Source organism: Anopheles bellator, chromosome 2 (genome assembly GCF_943735745.2).
Source record: "Anopheles bellator chromosome 2, idAnoBellAS_SP24_06.2, whole genome shotgun sequence".
In the NCBI taxonomy this organism is placed as follows: Eukaryota; Metazoa; Arthropoda; class Insecta; order Diptera; family Culicidae; genus Anopheles; species Anopheles bellator.
Window position 1 is genome coordinate 71,678,180 of NC_071286.1, and position 9,500 is coordinate 71,687,679.

The 9,500-nt window shown below is 50.6% G+C and overlaps 1 protein-coding gene across 1 annotated transcript in view; it reads left to right on the forward strand.

Annotated features, from left to right (window-relative positions):
- The window catches only part of LOC131212714 (tyrosine-protein kinase Btk29A), a 55,490-nt gene extending 46,734 nt beyond the window's left edge, over window positions 1-8,756 (forward strand). Inside the window, exons 5-14 of the mRNA XM_058206686.1 lie at window positions 2,057-2,475; window positions 3,719-3,868; window positions 4,712-4,792; window positions 4,866-5,125; window positions 5,203-5,396; window positions 5,458-5,629; window positions 5,701-5,869; window positions 5,943-6,180; window positions 6,253-6,386; window positions 6,463-8,756. Coding sequence (XP_058062669.1) covers window positions 2,057-2,475; window positions 3,719-3,868; window positions 4,712-4,792; window positions 4,866-5,125; window positions 5,203-5,396; window positions 5,458-5,629; window positions 5,701-5,869; window positions 5,943-6,180; window positions 6,253-6,386; window positions 6,463-6,561 — 1,916 coding nt within the window. The 3' untranslated portion in view covers window positions 6,562-8,756. The remainder of the gene's footprint in view (window positions 1-2,056; window positions 2,476-3,718; window positions 3,869-4,711; window positions 4,793-4,865; window positions 5,126-5,202; window positions 5,397-5,457; window positions 5,630-5,700; window positions 5,870-5,942; window positions 6,181-6,252; window positions 6,387-6,462) is intronic.
- The last annotated feature ends 744 nt before the right edge of the window (window positions 8,757-9,500 follow it).

Here is a 9,500-nt window from a genome sequence, read left to right on the forward strand (position 1 = left end):
TGGACTCGGTGGGAAGCGCGCCTGCCCACGTCTTTGAAGGGCCGGATGCCACGAGCGTGAAAATAGAAATTGGCCTACTCGAACGCGCACTACTTGACGCTCTGGACACACTGCATCCGGCGTTCGACGCACGATACACCGGAAGTGGCGCACTTCAGTGCGACACGAACCGCGCGCGCAGGTTCTTCCACGGTAATGGTCCACCCGGGCCAACCAGCACACACATTATTTTGTCTATTTCTCTAGCTCGATCGTGCCACGGCTCATTACACGCTCGCCGTCGGAAACTCACGTCAAACGGCCGCGGTCCGCTTGATGGGGTTTTCCAAACCGAAGTTGAACTCTCTTGCTGTAAAACCTTCGCCTGCTCCCCACGGCGCGAGGTCCGTCCACGACTCCATTATTCTTTCCCGGCCTCGGATCGGGGTCCACACCGCGGGGCCAACGAACGTCGCTGAGGAGCCGGCCGGCCACGGTTCATGCACTCCGGGCGTCACTTTGGGCAACCCGTTTGGGTCCGTTGCCGGCCACGCTCGTTTGCTCATTTTTATGTAACGAGATGGTTGCAAACATCAGCCAGCTTCAAGGTACATTAAGCCTCGGGCTCGGGTTGTGTTTGGGTGCCCGGCACTGATTAGCCCGCGATTTCTGCCACCGTGGTGCTTCCTTCGAGCTGTCTCAAACGTCATTATGTGGAAACCGCCACCTAAAGAAAGTGTGTGCCATAAAAGCGCAAATGAAATATGGCGAACCTCTGCCTGGTATCGGATTTTCAGGGGCAACTACCGAAACTCGTAAAAATTCGCTCGCCAGCTCTCTTCGAACGGGCTCATCCCCGTAATTATGGTCGCGATTGTGTTACCTCCGCCTGGAGGACTGTCCGCCATTCTCCGGATGGTTGAATTTAAAATATGACAGAGAAACATTCTCACGAGCAATTCTTCGTAACGTCACAGGAATGATAATAAATTGAAACTCAATTGGCCACTGGACCGACGGGCGGGGACGGACAGATATAGTTATCGGCCTCCTCGCCCGCTAGTTGCGTGCCGCGGTCGATTAGGAAGCGCCCGGAGCTATTTGGAGTGTGCAATTTCTCGGGCATTTCTTGCGGTGGCTAGAGAATTTTCTATTGCCCGCTACACCGCTGATGGCGTTTGCGATCCGTTATTTGTACGGCACAAATTATCCTGCGGAGCTGTGGATCCCGTGGCAGTCCCGAGATGCCACAAGCGAAGATCAATCAGAACGTTACACACCCAAGCGGTAAACATTCCACACGCAATTACGCATCACCGCGCAACGTGGCCCGCGGGCTAAATGCAGCCAGGTTGAATCACGGTGCAGCGCGCCGTCTTCCCGGAGATGTGTCTTCCCACGGTGTCCTCCGCTACGCGTTGCGAATTTAGCGACGTAATAAAAATTCTGAATGAAAAAAGGCACACTCCACCACCGGCGATCGTGCTGCGATTCGCAGGACGATCGCGACGAAACAAAGAGCCACGAATCCTCTCCACTTCCTGTCAGCGCTAATGCGAAGAAGCGTTGCGAAACTGCCATGAATGAATCCACCGGTCCGCCCGACGATCGTCGGTATGAATGGACATGGGCCGACACGGGAGAGCTAATCGTGAGTTATGATACATCGTTTAGATCGGGCTGTGGCCACTTAAAACATTCCAAAGCTCTGGGGCGTTTATGGCCGCAGGCTCGAAATGCATCCTCTCCCGCAAGGAACATTATTCGATTCTTTCTTTGTGGAGAGAAAGATCCTTTCGGAAATTGGTAATGTCTTCCTTAGTAATTTGTGGGCAAACCAATAATTACATGCTACGAAATTTATGCTAATATTCGGAGGCCTCGACAAATATGAAGTTTTGATTGAACGAAATACTTGTATACGAACTCTTGATTAAGCGACCTTCAGCAAAGATCGGGTCAAAAGCACTCCAAGCTTAGCTTCTGCATCGTTCCATACCAATCAAACGTTTCGCTTCAGATCGTTCACGATCACGATCGTTAATGAACGTTTTCCCTTTTCGCTCCTTCGTTCCAGGTACTGGAAGCTCTCCTGCCCAAAACTCTACCCGAAGTACCAGCCCCAACGTGCCGAACGGTCATCTGCAGCTTCCTCAGCAGCCACAGCTACACCCTCAGCAGCAGCAGCAGCCGCAGAACCACTCGGGCACCGGGTTGCTCCAACAGCAGCCACAGCCGCAACCGCAATCCCCGGCGCAGCACTCCCAGTCCCACTCGCCGTCACTGCAGCACCACCAGCAGCAAGTGCATCTCCAGCAGCAGCAACAGCAGCAGCACCAACAGGCCCTTCAGGCGGCCCTCCAGCAGCACCAGCAGCAGTCCACACCGCCCCAGCTGCAGCAGCAAACATCCTCCCAGCAGCAGTCGCCGCACCATCTCAACAGCAGCTCGAGCAGCTTAGGCAACATAACGCCCACCTTCGTTGCCCAGCCACAGGTACTAATCAGCCCCGGGGGGGCGAAAACATAAATCCCGAGGAGCATACGAAAACGCCACCAGCACCGGCGGAGGCCTATGCGAACGAAATGGAAATGATCGCGATCGCGAGCTCCAGAGAAGCTCCCCGACGGACCCGGCTGACGATATTTGATACTGTGGAGCTCCAACGACAAGATCTCACGCTCGTCAGCCGTACTCTGCTCCGGGTTCGATACCCGGCGTGTAGCGAAACCAACCCGATCGTTATCCGCCGATAGTCTCGATCTTCCGAAGCCGCAGTGCGCGAAGGAAGAGCATCCTTTAACTTGTTTTGTAGGAGTGGTCCAATGTTGTCGAATTGCTGTGCCGCTTCTTTCGCTGCTGTTTTTTGCCGAGGACGGTGCGATGTCGTTGCTCTGATTTTGGACTCCTTTCTTTCATGCTGCAGAACGGCGCGCGCAGCGCAGGGCCAGATTATTAAATTCGTTTCATTCGGACGTCTCTTCGGTCGGTCGTGGTGGCTGCCACCATTCGGAGAACCATGTTTTGGTTTTGGTCTGGCAAATATTTTCTCACGCACCACACGCTGCGCGCATTTTGTCGCGTCTCTCTCTCGCTTTGGAGACCCCAAAGTCGCGACGGGAGGTTCGAATCGTTTTGGAAAATGTTTTGGTAGAATGAGAATTATGATTTTATGGCACGCATGCAGCCCGAAATTATTGTGGTTTGTTTCCGTCATTCGACGGTCTTTTCACGATCATTGCACACTGATCCGCTGTGTGTCTAATGGGAGGCTGCGGGCCAATTAAACGGCCTCAAGATAATGGACGGTGCGCGAGAATAATCGTTGCACATTATATTGATTTTTAGTGTGCCACAGAACTCAAGTGGACAGCGTAAGGGACTTTAATTTGGAGCGGACACACACATTCCTACAGTTGTTTCAGTCCAAAACGAAAAGGAGCGAAAAAGGTGCTTTCTCATTCCCCGTAAAAATTGGAATCTCCAAACGATCAGAACGATACCAATTATCGTTTGAGTGACTTGCACGGAGCCCCAGACCCCAGTGAACTAATGGCAGTGACAAAATAATGGGTTTCAATAGCCGCCAACAACGCAGCGCAGACCGTGTACGCAAACGAATAGAACGCTTCCCAATGCTGCCTCGGCCGCGATGCTCGTCTTTTTAAATATTTCTTTAATGCTAATGCTTTAAACGCTCCCCATTCTTTTCCTTTTTTTCTTCTCTCCGACCCGGCAGTCTCCGACTGTGAATTCCTTTAAAACGGCGTCCCTCAACGGAGTCGGTCTGCACGTGAACGGCGGCGTCGTCGGCAGCGGCGGCGGCGGGGATTTAAATATGCCCGGTGGTCCGACAGCAGCGCCTGGAACACCGAACACAAAGGCAAAGGTAAGTCCGTCCCGTTTCCGGTTTCGCTTCTTGTTTTTTCTCTCCGGGTCCCCCTCGGTAGGGTTGTCTCCCGCCCGCCCCGGTCGAATGTGCACTTTTCGGCCGTGTCGTCGTCGTCGGGGATTTAGTCTCCGGCGGGGTGGCTCGGTGGCCCCCCCGGGTTGCCGGCCTTCCCATCGTTAACATGATTATTATAACAATTTTTGTTTTATCACCGTCTCACGGGCGATGGGTGGCAGCGCGCACAACATAAATTTACATTCAAATCAGTTCGATGACGACGACGACGGCGGGCCTTATTTTACGCGGAGCGGAGCGATGAGTTTCTCACGACACCATCGGCCGTTAAGCGGATTTGGCAAAAGATCTCGCACCGCCGCCGCGCCCATCACCGTGTCGGCGCGGTGCATTAAGCCCACCGACGGAGCCCACCGCCGCGGTTTTTTTAACTGCTGATTGCAATCGTTGTTTGCCCTTCGCGGTCGCGCGCTTCGTTCGGTCGGGGACGGCCGTAGCCGAACGGCGACGTCGCTCGTCAACACCCGGGCGGGCGCTGCAATCGCCGCGATGCAACCGAAAATGGAGTGCGAGGCGACTTCTAATTAATCGTACGTTATTTGCAATTTCCTTACGCCCGGCATTTTGGTCGGGACCTTCGCATTTTGCGTAAAACTGGCCATTTTTTTTATTACTGCCCCTGCGGCTGCCGCTATTTTGTGAGGCTAATTTCGTTCCATTCGTTAGGCTTGACTTTTGCGACGACCGGATGTTCTAGTTGAAGCAATTAATAAGGAGCCGAGCCGATCGTTTGTGAAGTAATATGTTTTCTCTTTTCTTTGACAGGATGTCTCACCGCGGGTTAAGATCGTCGTGGCCCTGTACCCGTTCAAGGCCATCGAAAGTGGTGATCTTTCGCTCGAGAAGGTACGTTGTCGATCGCGATCCGTCCCCTAACAGCGCCGTGATAATCGGATTTCATCCTCTGTTCTCTTTCCAGAATGCCGAGTACGAGGTGATCGATGACTCACAGGAGCACTGGTGGAAGGTGAAGGATCAGCATGGCACGATCGGCTACATACCGAGCAATTACGTCAAGGAGAAGGAGCTGCTGGGACTGCAAAAGTACGACTGGTACGTCGGTGACATGTCCCGGCAGCGGGCCGAATCGCTGCTGAAGCAGAACGACAAGGAGGGCTGCTTCGTGGTGCGCAAATCGTCCACCAAGGGTCTCTACACACTCTCGCTACATACCAAAGTGTACGTGTTCTTGGCCGATCAAGCGGTCTTCGATCTTTCCCTAATGTTGTTTGTGTTTCTCTTCCTCCCCAACGCAGACCCCAATCGCACGTGAAGCACTACCATATCAAACAGAACGCACGAATGGAATTTTACCTCTCCGAGAAGCACTGCTGTGAAACCATTCCGGACTTGATCAACTACCATCGCCATAACTCCGGCGGTCTCGCCTGTCGCCTTAAGACGTCCCCGTGCGATCGTCCCGTGCCACCGACGGCTGGGTTGTCTCATGGTAAGCGGATTCTTCCCCAGCCGTGCGATTCTCAATGCTAACGTTTTCAATCCCCGTGCAGACAAATGGGAGATCCATCCTTCGGAGTTGATGATCTTGGAAGAGCTGGGCTCCGGCCAGTTCGGTGTGGTGCGGCGGGCAAAGTGGCGCGGCTCGATCGACACCGCGGTCAAGATGATGAAGGTGGGCACCATGTCGGAGGATGATTTCATCGAGGAAGCAAAAGTAATGACGTAAGTAGCGTCCACCGCAACCGGTCTGCAGAGAACGAAGACAATAACACACGATACGGTTCGGTTTACAGTAAACTCCAACATCCCAATCTGGTGCAGCTGTACGGTGTCTGCTCGAAGCACCGACCAATCTACATCATCACCGAGTACATGAAGCACGGCTCTCTGTTGAACTACCTGCGAAGGCACGAACAGTCGCTGATCGGCAATATGGGTCTTTTGCTGGACATGTGCATACAGGTTCGTATCCCGTCGTTCGCCTACGGAACTGCCTCACCTGCTCACGTTCGGGGTTCCGTTGGTTTTGCCACAGGTTTGCAAAGGTATGTCTTATCTGGAGCGCCACAACTACATTCACCGTGATCTGGCGGCCCGCAACTGTCTGGTGGGCTCCGAGAACACCGTAAAGGTGGCCGATTTCGGGTTGGCACGGTACGTCCTGGACGATCAGTACACCAGCTCTGGCGGTACCAAGTTCCCCATCAAATGGGCCCCGCCGGAGGTGCTGAACTACACTCGATTCTCTTCCAAGAGCGATGTCTGGGCATACGGTAGGCGTTGCGCGATCAATCCCGGCCACCACAAACCGATACCGTAACCTGCTCTTCCTTTGTCTGTTTCAGGAGTCCTAATGTGGGAAGTGTTCACGTGCGGCAAGATGCCTTACGGTCGCCTAAAAAATACCGAAGTGGTTGAGCGTGTCCAGCGCGGCATCATCTTGGAGAAACCAAAAGCTTGCGCTAAAGAAATTTACGACGTACGTAGCCAGACCGTTGGAGCAAAAACCACCGTCAATCTTCCATTCTAACTCTGGTTATCCCCGCTCCGTTTAGGTCATGAAAAAGTGTTGGTCGCACAGCCCCGAAGACCGGCCCGGGTTCCGAATACTGAAGGATCAACTGGCGGCCGTCGCGCAAGGGCTCACTGATTAGAGCACCCGCTGGCATTTACTTCGTTTCGAACGGTGCGAAACCTGCGATGATGGGTTTGGTTCGTATCTCGGTGCTCTCGTTTTATCGGTAGTTGAATCGGAAGAAGCGTTTCGTTCTCTTATCAATTAGTCGGATGAGGATTTGTAATACGTTTTTACTCTGCCGTGCTCTAACTTGTGTTTTTAAAGGCAATCATTCAAAAAGTAAAATCCCGGCACTGCGCAGTGGAATTGAGCGGCAGGGAGGTCGGGCACCAAAGTTATATGTTCTAATATACGTTTGGTTTGGTCGGATACTGCCGTTACATTGGCGCTAAGGCGAACAGAAATGACTGATGATGGAAATTATACAAGCAAAACAGAAACAATACACAATATGGTTGGTTTGATAGTATAAGGCATCCGTTTGATAAGGAAATGTAGATGTAGTGTGTAGGGGCGCGAATCTTTGACGCGTGAGAAAGACGACCATAAAACAGACGCACACTGGAACAGTGCTAGAATGAACCGTGATTTGACTCGATTCGTCCAGCTCGTAGGCTGGAAAGATCTACCAGAAGATCGTGATCGTTGATCGTCGTAGTTGTAGCAACAGCAGAATACATGAAGATATGCATAAACATACATACACCAGTTCTCTCAGTAGCTAAGCAAAACCCGATATCGATGATAAGGAACGTAAAATCAAACCACATGTACTTGAGCGGTTCGCCCAACTGCAACGGTAGCCCAATAGTGAACGTTACTAACACACACCAAGCGCAACAGGATGCCGTAACCCGGATTACCCGGCGTAGAATGTAGCAGGTATTTAAGTGATATTTAAAGTGTACGTTTCTATGGCTAGGTCCGCTGCCATTGCCCGTGGAAAGTTGATAATTTCCGGACATCCGCACAGAGACACGCGTACCGATTCCACCTTCGTAACAGTTGCGTGCCGGTGGAAACAGAAAAGGGTGCATGTTTAAATCTCATGACGTGTGGAACAGACTTCTCAATAATATTATTATCTGTGTACATAAATCAATGTTTTCGTTCGATTAATTTTAGATTTACGGGGCGTCTCGCGCCTCATCCCTCGCGTCGTGGTACGTGTTTATACTATGTATATCTCAAGCTCTGCCGATTTTGTCTTCTCCCTTGAATCGGGCCGTTTTCTTTTCCTTCAATCCTTAATTTGACCACCAGCAAGACGGCGGGTAGAGCTGATGGCACAAGTGTAGCGAAATCGAGCGCACGTAGATAGCGTCATTATGATTACCGAAAATCGTAGCCACTACTATTGCTTAGTAAGTGCTCGTGCTTTTGAGGATCACAGATTTACCACTGAGGAGAACTCAACCAGTAGCGAACCCTGGCTGAGGGTTGTACCAGCGCACAGGAATCTACTATCGATACTATTAACTTTTACTATTCCTAACACAAACTAGCTAAATCGGACAGGAAATCAAAATGAGCCCCTGAAGCGAAGAGTGAACCAAGTTCCGGGAATGCTGCGCCATCGCGTGCTCTGTGAAATTCCTGGTTAAGATTTTGTTTTATCTTTCATTAAAATAATTCAATATAAGTCAGTCTCTCAAACGATGATGATCGGAAGCACTAGTAGCATCTGTTGGCCATGCGAGAAGGATCGTCGTCGTAACGATGGTTGTAATGCGCGGTACCCTAAGGAAGGGGGCAACTTGCTTTGAACCGATCGAAGCTGTACGGGATGGCAAAGGAAACAAATCATCATAATTCAATAACAAAATTCAAATAACCCAAATGTCGACTCGAACAGAGAACGCAAAAGAAGGCAAACCTATATTACAATAACGGAGAAGCAAGGAAAGTGATGTTGAGGTAATGCTAAATAGTCGTTAAATTGTTTCCACAACACAACCCGAACGCCCCGAACCGCTACCACAGAGGCAACCAACCGGGTGAGCGTCGAAACAAGGAACGGAACATATACTATGCATTAACGAAAATATGTGAAACAGTGGATTAACTATATCAATACAAAAATCTAATTATTAGCGTCATTAGACCAGCGTGAGCTGAGCGAAAGTGAAGGGAGAGAGACACAGAGAGAGATACTATGAAGATAAAAAACAACCAACCGTCACCTGAATCGTGGAACGACTGTTTCAGGCGTCACTTCGTGGTTGTACCGTAGGGATTAGCAAAGGGAAAGATTTGGCGGAAACTACGGAGATCAGCAGAAAAATTACAGAAAAACTAAACAAAAAAAACGATAACGATGGAAATCTTATTGGATAGATGTCGATCCATTTTTTTACACTACAAATAAACAAACAGCAAAATGTCTTGTATGAAATGAACGCTCACGGGTGTCGGATTGTTCTATTTTTTCCGAAACTTCAGTGAATGGATAAACTTTTACCACCCGCGAGAGGTAAACGGCGTAGAGATAAAAATTTATTGAGATAAAAGACAAGTTGGGCCCCTCCAAGCCTATAATGAGACAGGTAAATGGGGGTCGATTGTTTTGCGCAATAAAACTGATTTATCGAACCTCCTTTTCTAGAAAGTAGTACCACGTGCTTTGGGATGCACAAACGCTCGGAGTTCACTTGTCATCGCGCTCCATATTTGCGTTGGGTTCAGCTTCTTCCCGACACGAGTGCAACCTGTGCATCTTTTGAGCCGCAGCCTATTTGGTGTAAAGTGCAGAGGCGTACTCACGAACACGAGGCCAGCAGTAAAACTAACTGTAGGGGACGAGTGACATCATGGCGGCGCAGCTACTAATCGGCTCCTCCTGGGCGATGGAAGAGAATCAGTTTAAGATATTGCTAAACATGGGTAGAAATCTTTCGGATACGCTACTTCTCCCCTCCGGGCTACGTGATCGCGACTACGGAATCAGATGGGGCAAATGCGATCCCGCAATAACTGTGTAATTTGATGATCATAACGAAAAAGAAACGCAAAACA